A 20,927-nucleotide genomic window follows, 5' to 3' on the forward strand; every position below is an offset into this window, starting at 1 on the left:
AAATACTCGCCCCGGGCGAGTGGTTATTTGCATTCCTGCAATAAACGTAATATTTATTAAAAACTCCCTTTCACCTTGCGGATGCTACGTATTTGTAGTTTGGATTCCACGTTTATCAGTAGGTCCACGTCTCATATAGCCTCACTGCTGAACAGGACGTTCAATTCAAAATCAACTCAACTTCTTTTTTACTATAAAACTTTATCGGTAAAAACAGCTGAAACACTTTATATGCGGAATACTCTGTAGATAGTCCAGCATTTTGATCAATTCCCGGGACACCACTAAACAGGGGTTTTGCGTTTACTTGAATTTTATCGCTCTAAGCTACATCAGAATCTGTCTTTGAATAGGAACGACACGTTTTTTTTCTCTCTTTCCCGGCGCAGCCTCAGGTTCACTTGAAACCGAGTTACTACCTTGTTCACTCCCGAATACGCCACTGAGCACAAAATAATCAATGTCATTACTATTCATTACTAACTCATAACCGTCTGAGTCGGAGTCATTCATCAGTTCTGCAATTTCATTATCGCTAAACATTTTGCCTCTTCTTTTTGTAATACCGCCGCTCGTGAAGGAATATCCATTTTTTTTAAATCAAAAAGCACAAGATATACTCACGAAAATATAAATGACCATTCGTCCGTCTCATTGCAATGAACCCATATGATATGAGTGCGTGTGTAAGTTTTTGACGCCTACGAACCGAAGGGAAGTGTTGAAGACGTAATCAGTGCGACGTGATTCGACGCAAATACAGCCCTCGTCAGCTACTCATTGTATTGTTTTCTTTCGTTGAAAGAAACCAAAGGACCCATTCTGTGTTACTGTACATTCGGCAGGGGAATTGATCGCAGAACTTGGGTGAACATGTGATTGCCAAGGCTATATTTCTTTTTAACCTTTTACATGTTCCTAAGCTGGAAAGTGTATACTGATAAATCTTGAGGTAGAAATGGAGCCGTGTTAATAAGTGTTCAGGAAGATAGGCTAGCAGGAGCAACGATGAGTCAACAAACCCATTATGAAAGTGAATGAAGTAAATAGATTAAGAGATGAGTTTTTGGATGTTTTACTTCAACGTTTTATTTTATTACATTGAGATGTGTAATGCATTATTATTTTTTTTATGATGTGAAAGATTATAATAAATATTTTTTCCTATTACATTCTTTATGAAGTAGGCTTCGCACTACAGGCTTCCTGAACGCGACAACACTGTACGACAGCGGTGCCGCACTTCCACTTACTGTATGCTGTATCTTCATACAAGCGCGGGGAATTTAAAGGTTGGGCTGCAACATGGCTCACCGCTTAACGCAGAGAATATGTTGAAGTAAAAAAAAAAATTTTAAAAATAAATACTCTAGCAACTAAACCTTTTTTGTTAATAGATTCAAATATTTGGAACACTAGACTTCCGAATTTTCGAACAGTGTTTTGTACGTTTCTCTACCTACCATGGTAAAGGAGATCAGAGCGTCGTACATTTGTTTTAATTACACAAAAAGTATCAAGTGATGAAACTTGAATTTTTCACAACTTACAGTTAATGGATGCATCTACATATTGTACACAGGAAATTATTTCACGTGATCTCTTTTCTGAGATATAGTCCTATAAACATTGATCTACCAAAAAGGTACGAAAAAATACGCACTTTTTCATTAATTTTTATTTTTTTCTCACTACATAGTACAAAGAAAATTTTTATTTCTTAAGTATTGAAAAGACAACATTCCAGCAATTCCAACGAGGTACGACAATGCAATATAAGTTTTGACTGAACGTCATGGCAGCACCACGAAGTCAGGGGCCTATCTTTATGAAATGGATAGTAAGTAATACACGAATAATGGTTATATCAAAATGAAGCCTTGTTCATGCATACATTTTTAAACTAGGAAGCAACGATTGAAGTACACTAGGTACCACACAGTGTAACCGAAGGTGTAAATCTTTTTTTTTTTTTTTTTTTTTTGCAAAACATGGAAATTGACTCATAACTCATATGTATGGATGTTCTATCGTTAATTTTCAGTTTATTTAGTTGGAGTAGCTTGGAAACAATGGAGCAGAAAAAGTAATTTTTCATTTCCACCGATAACTAATCGGATGAGGCCTCTGTAAGGAGGAACTAGGGAAATTGTAGTTTTCATAAATTAACATTCTGAATTGGCAATTTTGCTGATGTTTCAGTGCATCAAAATGTGTGTTAAGGATCTGTCTACATTATGCAATTCATGAAAACAATGAAAAATAAACTTTGAAATTATCATGATAAAACGTTTACTTACATGCAACCGGCAACACTCTACTATCAGAAATGAGTTACCAGCTTTACAGCGGATGCTGGGAGTGTCCCCTGTTTTGATTCAAACACTGGTTCACACGTTTCACCAGTTGGCAGCAACTTTACGAAGATTATAAGTGTTAATGTTCGTTTACAGGTCTTGAATAGTTCGAGAATCGTTCTTGTATACCTCTTGCTTTAAATAGCCCCATAGAAATGAACAGCAGTGTATAAGTAAAAATTTTATCATGATAATTTCAAAGTTCGTTTCTCGTTGTTTTCAGGAATTGCGGATCCTTAACACAGCTTTTGATGAGCTGAAACATCAGCAGGATTGCCAATTCAGAGTGTTAATTTATGAAAACTTCGATTTCCTTAGTTCCCCTTACAGAAACCTCATCCGATTAGTTATCGCTGGAGATGAAAAATTGTTTTTTCTGCTCCATAGTTTCCAAGCTACTCCAACTAAAAAAACTGAAAATTAACGACAGAACATCCATACCAGTGGCGGCGATTGGACGTTCAAAGTGGGGGGGCAAGACATGATCTGAATATTGGTATATCATTGTTAGTTTCCCTGGTTGTTTCTAACACTTTGTTTGACGAAAGGTTATATAACTAATAGGATACTATCTTTTTCGGTTAAAATACCGTATATCCCATTTCATATTTTATTAAGTAAATAGACAAGAGCAACGCAAGTAGGTACTATCCCTTTGTACTCTTAAACAACGAAGGTGTAAGAAGAGATTTGATTCCATGCTCATGAACATCTTAAAATTTTGTCTGGAAAATTGTGTAATCAGATTATTTAATAACAAATTTACAAAACAAATAAATAGAAAGAATAATATTAAACATAGTAATGAATAACGAGTCTTGTTTTGTAGAAGTTATATTGAAACTGGGGATTAATGAACAACTTAATGTTTAATCCCACAAATGCTATTAAATGTATGTTATTACTCTTAGAAAATGAAAGACAGTAAATACTACAAGCATATGTTACGACATTTAGAGCAATATTTGCTTTTGTAGCTTCCCGAAATATGTTCGTTGCCATTAGGGCAGTTTTCATTTTCTTGGAACACATTAAAACACAATTATATTTAGAATCACTCCACACTCCATCACTCCACTAGAAAATAATCCTAAAACCTAAAATTGTGTTGAATTCACTAAATTTCATTGTATATACACTCGTGCACCCCTAAACACACCACTCACTCGTATATTACACTACAAAACAATGAAAAAAGTAGAAGTTGTTTCTTATTACGCTCTTTATAATCAATATTCCTTACTTTACAAAGAAGAGAATGCATTTTAAGAACTGTCAGTTTATGTGCAATTAAGGAATACCTTGTGAAATACTTTTTTTTTTTTTTTTTTTTTTTTTTTGCGAAACGTTCTCTCAGTTACTTTCAAAGCGGCTGACTAACATATCGAGACCTTGTAAGAAAGGGGTATAGAAGCAAACCCTGCTAAATCCAATTTCGAATTTTATCTGGAAACGAAGAAAAAGTGACGCCCTCATGTTTTCAGAATTGTTGAACAACTTTTTTTTATTGTTGTTGATTTGTTTGGTGGTTGATCTCACTCATTTGCATTAAGTAGTGACCACTAAAAAAAAAAAAAAAAAACCTTCAACAATTCTGAAACAATAGGGCGTCAATTCTTCGTTTCCTGAGAAAATTGAAATATGGATTTAACAAGTTTTGCTTCTATATCCCTGAATGCTGGAATTGTTGTGCTCCAATAGGTCAATTTTTGGGTTATTTTCCGTGGCAATTAAAACACAATTCTTGTTGCTTTCTTAACTTCACAGGAAGAAAACCAATACGTACTTACGCAATGGCAAATATTATATGGCACCATTTTTTTCTATGAAACAGTGATACATACGAAAACTTTAACTTCCAAATGAAATTATATACATTAATGGGTTACTTCAAAAAAGTGGGGGGGCAACTGCCCCCCTCTGCCCCCCCTAATCGCCGCCCATGATCCATACGCATGCGTTATGAGTCAATTTACGTGTTTTGGAAAAAAAAATTGATTTACACCTTCGATTATATTTGGCAACACTGTGTGGTCCCTAGTGTACTTCAATCGTTGCTTCCTAGTTTAAAAATATATGCATGAACAAGGCTTTATTTTGGTATAATCATTATTTGTGTATCACTTCAGGTTCAAAAGTTCTACTATTCCAAACTCCGGGTTGCATTGTATATTGGACACCCTGTAGAAGGATGGAAAAACTCAAAGACTCAAACTATTAGTAGACGTAAGATACTACGTTTTAACTTATTATTTATCATTTTCACTGGAACATAGGGCTTCTAAAGAATCATTCCATCTCACGATTCCTCCTTTCTTTTGTTTGCGGCTACAACGCTCATCTCTGGGGCTCGGAGTCTCTGGTTCGATCCTAGCTTATGTAAATTTGTAGTGGACAATTGAGTGTGCGTGGGTTTTTTCGGTATTCTCCCGTTTTCTCCTACATTCTCATTCCACCAAAGATTTCATAATTATTCACTTCCATTACTCACCGATTTCCTTTACCCTTATTTATTAAGTATTCTTCCTTTTGACAAGTCCTGGGGCTAATGATTATTTCCCCCCCTTAATTTTCAGTTTGAACCATACAGTACAATGCTTCATATACAGCACTTGACCAACTTCTTCTTAAGTCCAATATTGAGCCTACTAGCTAAGAGTGATCCTTTCTTGTTGAATGTTCTTTGGCTATGGAAATTTTTGACCTGATTTATTTGGTGCAGTAAGCATCTCTCGTCAAAATACCTCTCAGATATTTGAAATAATCAATCTCTTCAAGTTCTCTTTGTTTTATTCTGACCCGTAAGAGTGCATTTCCACGGGATATTCTTATGACTTGCGATTAGTTACATCGTTCGTATCTTCATCAGCGTACCGTATGTCCTAAATCCATTTTCATCATCATCATCTATTAGTTTTGGTTTCTGTTCAGTCTTCTTCCATTACTCTTTGTACACCATTTGTTCCGGCCATTTTATGTTTAGTATGTGCCGTACTAATATTTTAATGGCTTTTCCATGTTTCATATCCATATAAGAGAATACTTCTTACATTCGTGTTAAATATGGAGATTTTAGTTCTATTTCTGTTGATCTCCACGCTGATATTTAATAATTCATATGTGATTAGTGCTTTTGTAATTACTCGTCTTCTGCGTATATATTTGAATTACTTTAGTCTTTCGTCTATTTATTTTTAATTCATCTTTTCTTCTACGTTTAACAAATTCTTCATCTTTGCTTTCATGTGTTTATAATTTTGTTTTGAGTTTAACGTTCTATGTTTATGCTCCGAAGTTAATGGAGATGATTATGATGATAAGTAGAGACTGGATTTTAAGGTGCAGCATCTTTTCTTAAAATGTAGTTGTTACACAACCAAAGTTAAAATATGTATTTCCGGTCATAAAACGAACTGAAATAAAGGCACTTTGTTGCACCTTTTCTTGCTAGATTCATAAACTTTCTTTTTTTTTTACTTCTTTTATCCTTCAGCACCTTTATTGTCCCTTTTTTTCTCTCTTTTTTTAGAAATTTGGACAGAACAATATGTTTTATTTTCAATCTATTTTACACATAACATACCATAAATTTAGACGCAATCTTGACGGATTTGCTAGGGATAAATTTGAACTGAAATTGCGAAACAATCCGGACATACAAACCTTTGCAACGTCAACTGAACTTCCTGTCTATGCGCTTACATGATGTGTACCACTAATTTCCGTTGATGTCGAGCGAAGTTTCTCCACATACAAGGATCTTTTGAGCTCCAAGCGACAGAAACTAACATTTGAAAATATAGAAATGTTGTGTATAACCAGTTTCTGAAACCCAGTAGTATGTGACGGTTTCCAAGCCACAATATTGCTAAATTAAAGTTTTCTTTTTTAAAATACCGAGTTGGTTTTAACCACAATTTTATTACAAGGATGTTAAATATTGTATAAGTTTGAGATTGAATAAAACAATTTTGCAATTTATGTTCAATGTTTAAAGCCAAGACTTTAACAATATTTGTTGATGTACTGAATAAAGAATGTTCATGTAACTGTATACTATAGCACTTAATAAAGATATCTTATTAGCACTTTTTTTTGCACTTTTTTGAATGATTTTTCAGCCCTTATATTCCCTTTTTCCTACCACATTTTTGCACCTTAAAATCCGGTCCTTAATGATAAGGAACGAAACTGTGGAACGAAGACAGTGCGAGAAAGGGGAGAATCCCGAAAAAACTTACGTACACGGTGTATGTTCACCATAAAGCTCCTTTGGCACGAGCTGGACCCCACACACCAGAGGTGAGCACTTTACCACTGAACCATCGTGGCCCCATGTGTTTATTACTAACTGATAATATGTAAGCCATCTGAATACTTTAGCTCTTTTAATTGTACGAAAACTGCCCACTGTATTCCTGTTTCCTGAATGTTGATTACATTTCTCATGATCCAATCCACGTCACGTTTTAAACTGAAATTTATAAGTCTGATAATTAAAAATAAAAATAAACAAATATTACAACCTAATATCGACAATAATTATTATACTAATATATGTGAATACCTTTTTCTCACAAAATAGATTAATATTTCTTGTATTCAGTATACCAGAATAAACTAGCGCATAAGCACTTGCTATAAAATTTCAGTTTGAGTTCAAAATAATTGAAATGATACCTTCAATGTTTTGGTGTGTATACATAATCTTCTTCGTTAACTATGTCTTTCTTTCATCATATAGAAACTGTCTGTGTAATAGTTTCAAAAGTTCCTTTCAAATAATCTAGGTAACTTTGTGGTTGGAATAGTCACGATAAATACGTTTTATCTTTAATTAATATGTCGCCTATAGTATTGGAAAACAACATAATATTATAGCAAGAAACTTATAACTGTATGCTCTTTCTAATATATATATATATATATACACGCACACACAGCGTTACAGATTAGCGATGCACAACTACTTTCAGCATTACGCTTTGAACTATTTTCAATTATAGAAAATAACTAGTAATACTTAAGTACTACTATTGAATTAATATTTGAATTCCTATCCTATTCTATCCTACATCTATTTGAATTTCTTAAAGAAAATAAACTTCCCATATTTCGGATACATATATTCCGAGTATCTCTTGATGAGTATATATCCGAAATATAGGAAGTTTATTTGGCTTTAAGAAATACAAATAGGTTACTATATTAGTTATATTGAAGTATGTATTCCATACGTTCTATCAGTCAATAGTATTACTTACTGTAGATTCGACGACATAAACTTCACTTAGTATGTACTCAATGGCAGAGTTGCCAACAAGTTGATACAAAAATTAGCTAAATGGGAGATGAAATGACTCCAATGTTGGGTGAAAAGTCGCTAAAAAATATTCCTGAAATTCCGTCTTTCTTTCTTTCGTTCTCTCTAATCAAGTGTGTGATCATATATATATCAGATATGTGATTAATTCAAGGCATAATATATCTACGCTAGAAAAGCGTATAATAATTTCTTTTTTAGTACAATATATATATATATATATATATATATATATATATATATATATATATATATATATATATATATATATATATAGGGTGTTGCAAAATAAGTGTTACAACTCTTGGGAGGTGAATCCTGTCACTGAGACAAGAAAAAAAGTTCTCTTGAACTTTCGGCTATCGGACATAGTTTCGGATCTACAAGGTGCCGAAAGCGTGGGAAAATGACTTTCGGACGCCAATAGTTCGGAAACTATCCAACGTAAAGAGGGCAGGTAAAAAATTCCCTGAAGAAGTCATACCTTCTGTATTGAATTTTGCATGTTTTACAATCCTACCATGCACGCGCAAGGGATTAACCAATGAACGTAGGGAGTACCGGATAATTTGCCAAATGAAAATTTTCTAAATTGATATAAATTGATAGGGTTTCTAACAGGTAACAATAATTCGTTTGTATTAAGTCGATACCTGGAACAAATACAAAATGGCGGACACATTCATGCCCGTTGTGTGTAATTGCATAATCGCCAGATACGGATGCTGGCCAACAGTGACTTTCTGAGTATTAAGTATAGCGAATTTGTACTCAAATGCTCGAGAAAGACTTCTGGAGTGTCGGTAGAGCACAACAGATGAAGCAGGGTGTTTCACATGTGTGGAGAAACTTAACGAAAAATGTCCAGAAATGTACTCATACTCAGTAAACGTGAGTTCAAAGCGTCGGAAATGTAAGGATTAGCGTCAAGAACATGAAAGCCATTGCCAATTCACCAATAATATTTCATCAATCGGATGCAATGTGATCTGCACGGTTGCATACCAATGAGGATGCAACAACCGAGGCCAAGTTGAAATTTGTGCAAGGGGCTCACTAAGAAATTGGGTAAACTAAATGAATGTCACTAGTGGGATCGCATGATCGATATTGAAATGTGGCCAATGTGTGTGTTGATATCGACATGTAGCTAATGGACAAATGCCAACATGCCCCACTACTTCTGGGACACCGTCCCACTTGCGAAAAATAGGAAAATAACTACTCGGGTCTTGAATCTGAGGCCGTGGGCTCCCAGTAGGATTGCAAACTGCAACCACGCGAGCAAAAGCGAGCGCTCTAGCCCTGACGCTTCGAGGGAGCCTCACTTTCTCTGTATTCATTTCTTTGAGGAGTACACACTTTGTTTGGCAAGCTTTCTTGTACAGACTCCCGACATGCTTGTGTGCTTCATTTTTTTTTTTTTTTTTACTCCTATTGCACAGTCGTAAACAATCAGAGCTTTAAGACGTTTCTTCCTATTTCTCATGTCGTTTTATTTTTCATATGTATGGTGTTCCAGCAGTAGTGTTACATGTGCCAAATTCGTTTATTTTCGTCTTTGTCTTGGCATGTGCACTGTGTGTAAGATACGAATTTCTGGAGGTATTTTCCTATATTTCGAGTACGTCATATGCCCCAGAAGACGTGGGACATGATACAAGTTTGTTATTTTCACGCTGTATCAGAATTTGAACCATGGATTAAGAGATTTCTTGTCATATGTGTCGACTGTGGGACAATGTCCCAAACAAAGAGGGACATTGATACAATCGTGTTCTAGTTACGTTCTAGCAAAAAGTGCACCAGATGTTATAGCAGAATGTACAACGTTATTTTCCTAGTTTTCGCACGTGGGACGGTGTCTCAGAAGTAGTGGGACATGTTGACATTTGTCCATTAGCTACATGTTGATATCAACACACACATTGACCACATTCCAATATCGATCATGCGATCCCATTACTTACATTCCTTGAGTTTACCAGTTTCTTAGTGAGTCCCCTTGCACAATTTCTACGCCTCAGTTGTTGCCTCCTTATTGGTATCCAACCGTGCAGATCACATTGCATCCGATTGATGAAATGTCATTGGTGAATTGGCAATGGCTTTCATGTTCTTGATGCTATTCCTTACATTTCCGACGCTTTGAACTCACGTTTACTGAGTATGAGTACATTTCTGGACATTTTTCGTTTAGTGTTTCCATACATATGAATCACCCTGCTTCATCTGTTGTGCTCCACCGACACTCCAGAAGTCTTTCTCGAGCATTTGAGTACAAATTCGCTATACTTAATACTCAGAAAGTAACTGTTGGTCAGCATCCGTATCTGGCGATTATGCAATTACACACAACGAGCATGAAGGTGTCCGCCATTTTGTATTTGTTCCAGATATCGACTTAATACAAACGAATTATGGTTACCTGGTAGAAACCCTATCAATTTATATCCATTTAGAAAATTTTCATTTGGCAAATTATCCGGTACTCCCTACGTTCATTGGTTAATCCCTTGCGCGTGTATGGTAGGATTGTAAAACATGCAAAATTCAATACAGAAGGTATGACTTCTTTAGGGAATTTTTTACCCGCCCTCTTTACGTTGGATAGTTTCCGAACTATTGGCGTCCGAAAGTCATTTTCCCACGCTTTCGGCACCTTGTAGATCCGAAACTATGTCCGATAGCCGAAAGTTCAAGAGAACTTTTTTCTTGTCTCAGTGACAGGATTCACCTACCAAGAGTTGTAACACTTATTTTGCAACACCCGATATATATATATATATATATATATATATATATATATATATATATATATATATATATATATATATATATATACAGGGTGTTTCAGATAAAACGTCCAGTGCTTATAAATTCGAAATGGCTGAGAATAAAAAGATGAAACAAAAACTGAGATAGGAAAATGTCATAGGCCGCATCACATGGTGTTGTTGTGGTGACCCTCAGGGCCCTGCTTCAAGGGGGCCCAGGGTCCAACTTCAAATTTTCAAATAGGAACATGTATTGAATCATACATCATTCAATAGTACTTGAAAAACGAAACAACTTTTGTAGGAAACAATTTTCGATTTGGGCCACCGTTTTTAAATGGCCGCAAAAAGTGGGTCCTATATCAGATAAAACGTCCAGTGCTTATAAATCCGAAATGGCTGAGAATAAAAAGATGAAACAAAAACTGAGATAGGAAAATGTCATAGGCCGCATCACATGGTGTTGTTGTGGTGACCCACGGAGCCCTCCTTCAACGGGGCCCAGGGGCCAACTTCAAATTTTCAAATGGGAACATGTATTGAATCATACCTCATTCAATAGTCCTTGAAATACGAAACAACTTTTGTGGGAAACAATTTTCGATTTGGGACACCGTTTTCAAAATGGCCGCAAAAAGTCCTGTATCAGTTTGAAGTTGACACCTGGGCCTCCTTCACGGAGTTTCCTGAGGGTCACCACAACAACACCACTTGATATGCTTTATCATCGTTTCTATCTCAGTTTTTGTTTAATCTCTCTACTCTCAGCCGTTTCTGATTTAGGCCTATAAGCACTGGACGTTTTATCTGATACAGGACACTTTTTGCGGCCATTTTGAAAACGGTGGCCCGGATCGAAAATTGTTACCTACAAAAGTTGTTTCGTTTTTCAAGTACTATTGAATGAGGTATGATTCAATACATGTTCCTATTTGAAAATTTGAAGTTGGACCCTGGGCCCCCTTGAAGGAGGGCCCTGGGGGTCACCACAATAACACCATGTGATGTGGCCTATGACATTTTCCTATCTCAGTTTTTGTTTCATCTTTTTATTCTCAGCCATTTCAGATTTATAAGCACTGGACGTTTTATCTGAAACACCCTGTATATATATATATATTTACACAGAAAAAAACCTTATTTCTTATCCCCTTTTACTGAAGTTTGTACAGATAATCAGCTTGCTATCGGTAATACATTACTTGTGCCTCTAAACGGAAGCTATGCAAACTAAAAGACATTAAAGTTTGGAGTTGGTCCCCGTTAGAGAGCAAGAGATACCAGCAATCAAAGCGGGAATAAGGAGATAAATGCTACGTACTTTGCCAGCTCCTCAACACTTGCGCTGATTCAAATAGGCAAAAGGGAAATAAACATATATCTGAACTATTCGAGCTAATAGTACTTGTCTACAGAACTAATTGTTTCGCAGCACAAAAGTCGCTAGATTTGTAACTAAGTCGCCAAATTGTCATTCAAAAATCACCAAAAAGTCGCTAATCGGAAAAATTATTTTTTGTCGCTATTCTGGAAGTCGAATCCCCTAGATTTAGCGAGTTTTCCCCCAAATTGGCAACACTGGTCAATGGTTAATGGAACTTGAATGAGTATTACTTGTTATTCTTTACACATGGCTTCCATGCACATGCCAAGATTTAATATTCTTAATTATGTTTGTGATCTTCCGAAATTTCATACTAAATTTATTACATAGTGTATTTGTTCCAGTCATTAGCTCATAAATCATAATACAGCATGGTATAGCATGTTTATTGCATCTGTAGATCATAATCCAACTCTCTGTGTATATATATAGTGGCGGCGGTTAGACGTTAAAAGTGGGGGGGGGCAAGATCTGATCTGAATATTTGTATATCAATGTTAGTTTTCCTGGTTGCTTCTAACACTTTGTTTGATATAAGGTTGTATAACTATTAGGATACTGTCTTTTTCAGTTAAAATGCTGTATATTATGTTTCATATTTTATTAAGTAAATTGACAGGAGCAACGCAAGTAGGTACTAGTTCTTGTACTTTTGAACAACGAAGGTGTAAGAAGAAATTTGATTCCTTGCTCATGAACATCTTAAAATGTTTTCTGGAAAATTGTATGATCAGATTAGAGGCCTATTTAATAACAAATTTGCAAGACAAATAAATAGCAAGGGTAATATTAATCAAATAATCATAGTAATGAATAATGAGGCTTGTTTTGCAAAAGTTGTTTTGAAACTGGGAATTAATGAACAACTTATATTTTTAATGCCACGCATGCTATTATATGTGTTATACTCTTAGAAAGACAGTGAATACTACAAGCATATGCTACGACATTTAAATAAATACTTTTGCAACTTCCCAAAACATATTCGTCGCCATTTAGGTACAGTTTTCACTTTCTTGGAATACACCAAAACTCAACAATACTTAGAATCACTTTACATTCCAGTTATACAAAATAATCCTAAAACCTAGAATTATGTTGAATTCACTACATTTAATTCGTTTGACTGCTTTGGACCAATCATAAAGTCAGAGCATATCTCAAAATTTGGTTGATGGCATGTTTGGGAATTTCACCCTGCAGGGAATAATCTGTACATCCATTGAACATTAATAAAATATGTATTTTGCGATTGCGTATGAGTGACTTCCTATACGCTGATAATTACGACCATCCATGGTGTCTCGAATTCGAAATAGGGCCTCTTGAAATTTGGCTCTTTCGCGATTTTGGACAGCCCTCGCTCTGAAACTATGAACTTTTCGCCATATGTCCATATGAACTTTTTCTCTTATTTTGATGTGAGGAACCACCTCTTAAAGTTGTCGGTATAGTTCATTAACACCCTGTATATATATAAATGGTCAAAAATGGCCATATTAGTGTCTAATCCATAGCTTTGGGGGTCGCTGAGATGAACAGTGACACCTCCAGTGCCGTTTAAATCGATACCACTAAAAACAAAAACAGCATATTTCACAGGTACCACACATGAGATACGGATTTATGCATTTGAATTTTCATTTTAATCCGGCGAAGCGGAAAATTGATGCTAGTATATAATAAAGCCTAGAAGATCTGCTTTGCCACAATTTTTAACGCTAACCTTACTTTTTTCTATATTTGTTCAGTAACTTACGATTAAATTCATTCCAACTTAAACTTTATTTGTGTGATAAATGTGGGACCCACCTTTATAATATCATTTTCCGAAACAAAAATGAAACTATTATTTCTGGAATTTTGTGAAAAGTAAATTCTCATTTACCTCGAAACCGTTCAAATATAACAAATATGTAGTATGCACTACCTTGCCTCAAACCCTTTAATTGTGGATTCCGTATGTACATACTACAACTACTATACCTGTGTATCTTTCTCCTCTTCACTGTTGGACAAGACTTATTCAAGAATTTGGTCGTATGTGCATGATTATAAAGAAATTGAGTTGTACGTAATATATATACATATTGCATATAATTTCGTTAATATTTGTTCATTACTATTGCTATTTACTTTCAAATACGTATAATTAATATATGTTACGTGTAATTAATGTATCATAATAATATACGTACAAAAGATTGCTATAAGCAAAATTGAATTGGACAATGGAATGCAAATAAGTTATTTAAATCTGTGGGTAAAAAATGTACACATTACAATACGACTATGGATTAATGTGGTTCGATAAAGGAAAGTGAACGTATAATCAACAGAAATGCTAAATAACAACAAATTATTTAATTGTGATATTTTTGTTAGAAATAATCATATTTTAGATTGAACTTCAGTCAAGTCAAGCCTAGAAATAAAGAACGACTTGAGAATATTTTAACTTTTTTTCTTTAATTCCTGTGGGGTTCCTATGTTCGATATCGCCAAGTGAGTTTGTGATGGACCAACACCCTGTACGGGAGTTCTCGCGAGGTTCTGCCGTTTCCTTCCACTTTTTATCATTCCACCAGTTTCACCCATCACATTATCACTATCTCTCTTTGCCTCGGTGCGTAATCGTGACACGTTAAACTCCAAATTAACCGGAAATGGTAGAAATAAACCATTTCCGGTTTCAACATTGATCGTCATGGAGCAAAAACGATAATAAATAGCTACTATATTTTAATCGATTCAACGTCTGAAGAAACGTTATCCACCCGTATCTCTCTACTCTAACTTGAAGTACAGGATTCGCAAAATAGACCTCCCGTATTTGGAGAGAGCGCTGTGTGAGTTGTGGTGTGAATACGGTGGTGGAGGGGGGTATCGATCGATAGGGGTGGGTATACGTGTCATTTTCAATAGTCGCAATGGCGTGGGCGTGGCGCACTGAGCATCGTGCGTTTGATGTGGAGAAGTGTATTCGCAATGATGGTTCTGTGATTACTACTCGGCGGGCATTTCGCATTAGGTTCGGACTTGGCACATATTTTTGTTAACAATGATAAAATATAGAAACCAAGGTTTTAAGTTCAATCTGTAAGAAGGCTGTAAACTTAGGAAAATGTTATGATTTAAGTCTAGGTAAATTTCAAAAACAAAGTACAAAACTTTTACTATATTGCTGCTGAGTTTATAATTTGCTAATTTGGAAGTAAAATCAATGGAGATTGCAGATATGAAATAAATAGAACTAAGAATAGTATACTTTTTTTTTTTTTTTTTAACAATGTTTGAGTTGCAGTATTGCCGTGTGTAAGGCTGTAACTTATTCAAAATTGTACAGATGTGACTAATAAAGGTATTCTTATCGAACATCAGTTCAATATTATTTATAACACGTTATTAACTATAGTTCTTCCAGTAATAGCACATCTAATACGATAATTATAAACGCTGCAGATCAATGCGCATAAGTATTTATAGTTTCACTTAACTTCTAGTAACATTTTGGGAAACGTAGTCTACTATTGCGACAACGGGTGAAATTGCTATTTGGCAATAATAATAATAATAATAATAATAATAATAATATACTTGTTGGTTATGCACAATACAACCAGTCTTTATCAAAACAGAACCATAGCTGAAAGCAAAAGTCATTTTCAAGACTCAGGAATATATTCTTGAACATGTCATACAATAATAAATGTTCCGTCAATCAATGGTACTGAACTCGACCCATGAGTAAACGTATTTATATACTATATTTTTATACAATGCAAAATCCACAACTTGTCATGTATTTAAAATATTGTAATGTCCCACGTGCTTGTGTTTATAAACACCCAACATGTGTCCCCATTTATAAACTACAACCACGTACACCTTACTATGGAGTACTATAGTTGTAGACGACGAAGACAGAAGAGAAACCACCAGCCACATGGCGACGAGGGAACAGCAGCGCCACCGTCTCACCTGGGAGCGTCTATATAACCGAAAGGATTCCATGGATAGCTATCAGTATGGGCTGGTCAATCCCTCCTTTAGCTTGCTTTGGAGCTCTAGGAGATACCCAACCCAAAGCCTCTAGTTTGCTTCAGAACTCTAGGCTTCCTTTCCTCCCGCTTAGCTTGCTTGGAGCTCTGTCGGGATCCTCAACTTCATTCACTTAGCTTGCTCGTAGCTCTTAACACCCTCTCTGCTTGCTTCGGAGCATTGGGAATTCCTAATCCACTCCAGTTAGTTTCTCCGAGCTCTACGAAATACCCAACGCAAAGCCTCTAGTTTGCTTCGGAACTCTAGGTTTCCTTTCCTCCCGCTTAGCTTGCTTGGAGCTCTGTCGGGATTCCCAACTTCAGTCACTTAGCTTGCTCGAAGCACTGTAGCTCTTAACACCCTCTCTGCTTGCTTCGGAGCATTGGGAATTCCTAATCCTCTCCAGTTAGCTTGCTCGGAACTCTGGAAATCCTGCTCTAGGCTGCTCCGGTCACCTATTTTTACCTTATATTAGAGAAGTTACATCATGTAGTATGTCTGTAAAATATAGAGGATTTTTATAATAAAAATCTGAAGTGGGAGACGATTTGAGACTATAATTTACTCTACCAAAGCTCTACCTACCCCTACACAGGAAGAACTTTACAATATACAAGTACAATTATGATTTTGGCCTGTTATGCAATACCGACGTGATTACTAACAAATCGGAAGTCCAATTATAATATCATTTTATTGACTATGTAAATCCTAGCTTTATATTTCAAATTATGAACAATCTAGAGTACGTAAATCTGACAATACGTTAGAACTGTACGTACAACTTAAAATTAAGAAAAAATAAATCATTTATAAATTCGTATGACAAGATAACTATAACTAACTAGCAGCGTTCACCCCGCTTCGCTGGGGTCACCCCGGAACGCAATAAACTTTGTTACTTAGATAATTTTTACTTTTTCGCTTTCAAGTGATATGATAAAAACCATAGAAGATTGGAGTAAATGTTAACATTATATCGCCTGTCATTTATGTTAACCCGCCGAGTGACACGGTCATGTGGGTTGCATATAAATACGGTTAGATTTAGCTATGATGAGCTAACAAAGGATTTGTACGTTATGGACACTTGAATGGTCAATTATCTCAAGACACTGGTAATTGAAAATTAAAGTGATATGATAAAAACCATCTAGGGTCCAAATCTTAATAACCCCCCAAAAATGAAAGAAATTGGTTCAGCCGTATTAGCGTGATGAGCTAACAAAGGATTTGTACGTTCTCTTTTATATATAAGATAATTTGGTTTTCAATAGGAGAGCAGGCGTTGCATTTCTTCACTTTCACGACAGAGATAATTTATGATTACATTGTTATCAAGTGCTGTAAGCAGTGGTCGAAGTGAAACGGTATGCGGTGGTATGCCATCCATACCGCCTCTGGTTGTTCAGTAATGAGGACATACCGTCTCTGGTTTTTCTGATTAAAGACAATATTTAAATATCCGGTATGCTGAGTCAAAATCATAATAAAACATACCGCCTCTGCTTTTTTCCCCACTTCGAACAGTGGCTGTAAGTGATTCTCTCTCAGGCTGAATTATAAGAAGAGTCGCTCGTGTAAAATCCTGATAGCATTTTGAAACGCGCAGTCGCAGGCACGTAGCCAAGCCCTTCAAGACCAGAAATGAAAAAAATAAGGATGAAACAAAATGAAGTGAGAAAAAGAAGGATCAGCGTTAAAAAATAATAAAAAAAACTACAGGAAACTTTTGGTTACTCTTTCTTATCAGGAGATTTGTATTACTTGCAATACATGGTGGCGAGGTGAGCGAGATATCCTGGAAGAGTCAGTGAATTTGAAATTTCAAAAAAAAAAAAAAAAAAAAAAGTCTACAGATTTCTCAGAATATCTGCTACTAGTCAGGGATATTTCAAGCTTCCGAAAGCATAGTGCCGTTGAGTAACAGCATGGACATTTTTTATCATAGTTTTTCGTCATCGCATCCTTGCAGAATCAAACATGTTATTTCAAAAACAATTTTCTACTGCTCTTTTAACCTGTCATTTGGAACCGACATTAGTTGACGGAATAATAAAAACAAAACTTTATATGGAAAAGGAGTTCTATTAGCATTTGATTCAACAGAAAAAGGAACACAGATATTGTAAAATATTTTACAAGACATTATTGAGTATGTACTTTTTATAATAGTGAATATGTGCTTTTCTTAATAGTTGAGATCATAATGAAAGGAAAATTGTTATATTTGAATGAACAAAGAAAGGAACGTAAATATTGTAAAATCTTTTTCAATACTTTTTTTATTCTTTTATTACTCGAGACTTCTTCATAGTTTGTTATTAAAATACTTACCAACATATCCTCATTTTATTGTCCTAACAAACCAATATATGTTGATAGTAAAGTAGTTTACATTGATCAAACTTCTGAGCCTTCAGAATTTCATATCATGCCCCCCCCCCCCCCCCCCGTTACGAAATCCTGGCTAAACGAACCAATATATGTTCCAATAAAATAGTTTAGAATGAGAGCCCCTAGTGTGATGATCACAGTATTTCATGTCACGGACCCCCCTTCCCTATCACGAAGTCCTGGCTACGTGCTTGGCAGTCGAGATGGACCTGTCTGAAAATGAATTACATAAAAGCATAAAATACCAATTTACTTTAATTGCAGATCAGCTGATGTTTTACAGTTGATTATACCATTTTCTTATGGAGTAGAGATGAGAGAAAATTGGCCGAAGGATTCTTTAGATGTACTCAAGGAAAAGCAAGTAAAGAAGTGTAATGATCACAGAATAATTAGCCTTATTTCCCACACTGGAAGTATTTTTGCGCGGGTACTGAACAAGCGGCTGGAAAATAAGAATAACGAGATATTGAACAAAGATCCATTAGGATTCCCGAAACGGAAAAGCATTAAAGATGCTGTTGGGTTGACGAGAATTATATCAGAACGAGTTCTTGATGTAAATTAAGAGTTGTATTTGTAACAAAGTGCTTTCGATCAGGTCAATTGGACCAAATTTCTGGGAATATTTAAAGAACTCGGGGTCGATTGGACGGATCGTCGACTCATTCGCAACTTATACACAGAACAAAGAGTGAAATTGCGCCTGAACCAAGAAGAAACTAATAATGTGGAGATTGGGAAAGGAGTCAGACAAGGATTATATTCAATTATTCAAAGTTTACAGTGAATGTTAATGAAGGAAACATTAACGGAAGTTGGAGATTTCAAGATAGAAGGACACAGGAGGTATGCGGATGACACGGCTGTTATAGCTATAATCGAGGAAGGAACACAGATCATGGATACACTACTTGGCACTGGAAAGTTACATGGAATGGAAATCGACACACCGAAAAGTCGAAAGTCATGAGAATATCCCATGGAAACATATCCTTACGGATCAGAGTAGAACAAAGAGAGCTTGAAAAAGGTCGATCACTTGAAATTATCTGAAAAGTATTTTGACGAGAGACGCTTACTGCATTAAAGAGACCAGGTCAAGAATTGTCATAGCTAAAGAGGCATTCAACAAAAATCACTCATAACTAGCAGGCTTAACATTAAACTAAGAAAGAAGTTGGTTAATGATAATATGGAATTGTATAATTTGGAGACTTGGACATTACGGAAGTTAAAAAAGAAATATCTAGAGAACTTCAAAAGTGTAGTGTTGGAGGACGATGGAAAAGATAAAATGAACGGAGAGAGTAACAAAGATGTTTTACAAAGGGTAGGAAAGAAGATGACGCTTTTAACCGCACCCTTCGTGAGAAGGCCAAATGGATTGGACACATCTTACGAAGAAATTGGCTTCTTGATAGCGCCATACAGAGAAAGGTGAAAGGAAAGTGGGGAATTGAGAGTAAAAGGACACAACTGATTGACAATTTGAAAAATAGTAGAAAATATTGGGTGTTAAAAGAGGAAACTGAAGATTAAAAAATATGGAAGAAACATTTTCAGACCCTAATCTAAGTGGAAAAGAAAACCTCCAGGACCTGCTGACAAGCAAAATAACAATAATAATAATAATAATAATAATATAATAATAATAATAATAATAATAATAATAATAATAATAATAATAATAATAATAATAATAATAATAATAATAATAATAATAATAATAATAATAATAATATAATGCAATCATAACTTGAGTAGAAAAAAGCCTATATAGTCCATACCCTATATAGTGTTTTTGCAAAGGTGGCTCGTGAGGAAAGACACACCGATAAAAATTAAATTTTTATTCTTTTCCTAATTTGAAGTGATAAAACTTTATTACCAGTGTGAGTTCCCTCACGATCCGCCTGTATATTTCTGGATTATGTTGTTATGTTAATGCGACAGTAACTGATTAGAAATGAGTGTCAAATTGAGTACCGTCGAGGTAAAAGCTGCTCAGAGCTCAAATGTGCTAAGGAAAGAATGTGATATCTACTATTACTTGTATTCTTAAGAATTTATATAAATATTTTAATCACTGGTTGCACATAATGAACTCCTTTATATCGAAACGTATTTCTTTTACCTCAGCTGAAAGCTTGCATTTGGAAAGAAAGCACCTCATATTTCTCAATTTTTTTTTAAAATAATTTGTGTTACAGGGAACAGGCCCAGACGTACCGCCATATTTAAGATATGAAGGTGCAATACGCAATCGAAAATTAGAGATGAACGATCTTCTTATTCTGATTAATGACATCTGGAAGGAAAAGCAGAAAGTGCTGTACCCAGTAACCATGCAGGAATTTGTAAATACTTATTTTAATCAAAGGTAAAAACAGACAATATTAAGTTAAGTATCATGCCATTCCTTCAAACAAACAAGAGAATCAAACTGCTTTGCTTTATCTTCAGTTTCTATTAGCCTGAAGAGCTTACGTGGAAATTTTAAGATTTCAAATTTATTTTTGTTTAAACAGATAGAAACAACTGTCTTTATCACTACAGATACATAATATGCTTCACTTGAAGTAATTTACTTAGTTGAGTCCTGTCCGACAAGTAAGTATTCTTTTTAAAAAAAAAAATAAATAAAA

The 20,927-nt window shown here is 35.2% G+C and overlaps 1 protein-coding gene across 1 annotated transcript in view; it reads left to right on the forward strand.

The window, feature by feature from the left end:
- Positions 1-20,927, forward strand: part of LOC145684381 (translin-associated factor X-interacting protein 1-like) — a 155,820-nt gene that overhangs the window by 98,609 nt on the left and 36,284 nt on the right. Inside the window, exon 9 of the mRNA XM_081756629.1 lies at positions 20,493-20,662. Coding sequence (XP_081612755.1) covers positions 20,493-20,662 — 170 coding nt within the window. The remainder of the gene's footprint in view (positions 1-20,492; positions 20,663-20,927) is intronic.

The sequence above is a fragment of the Thermobia domestica genome, chromosome 1 (genome assembly GCF_964235325.1).
Source record: "Thermobia domestica chromosome 1, izTheDome1.hap1.1, whole genome shotgun sequence".
NCBI lineage: Eukaryota > Metazoa > Arthropoda > Insecta > Zygentoma > Lepismatidae > Thermobia > Thermobia domestica.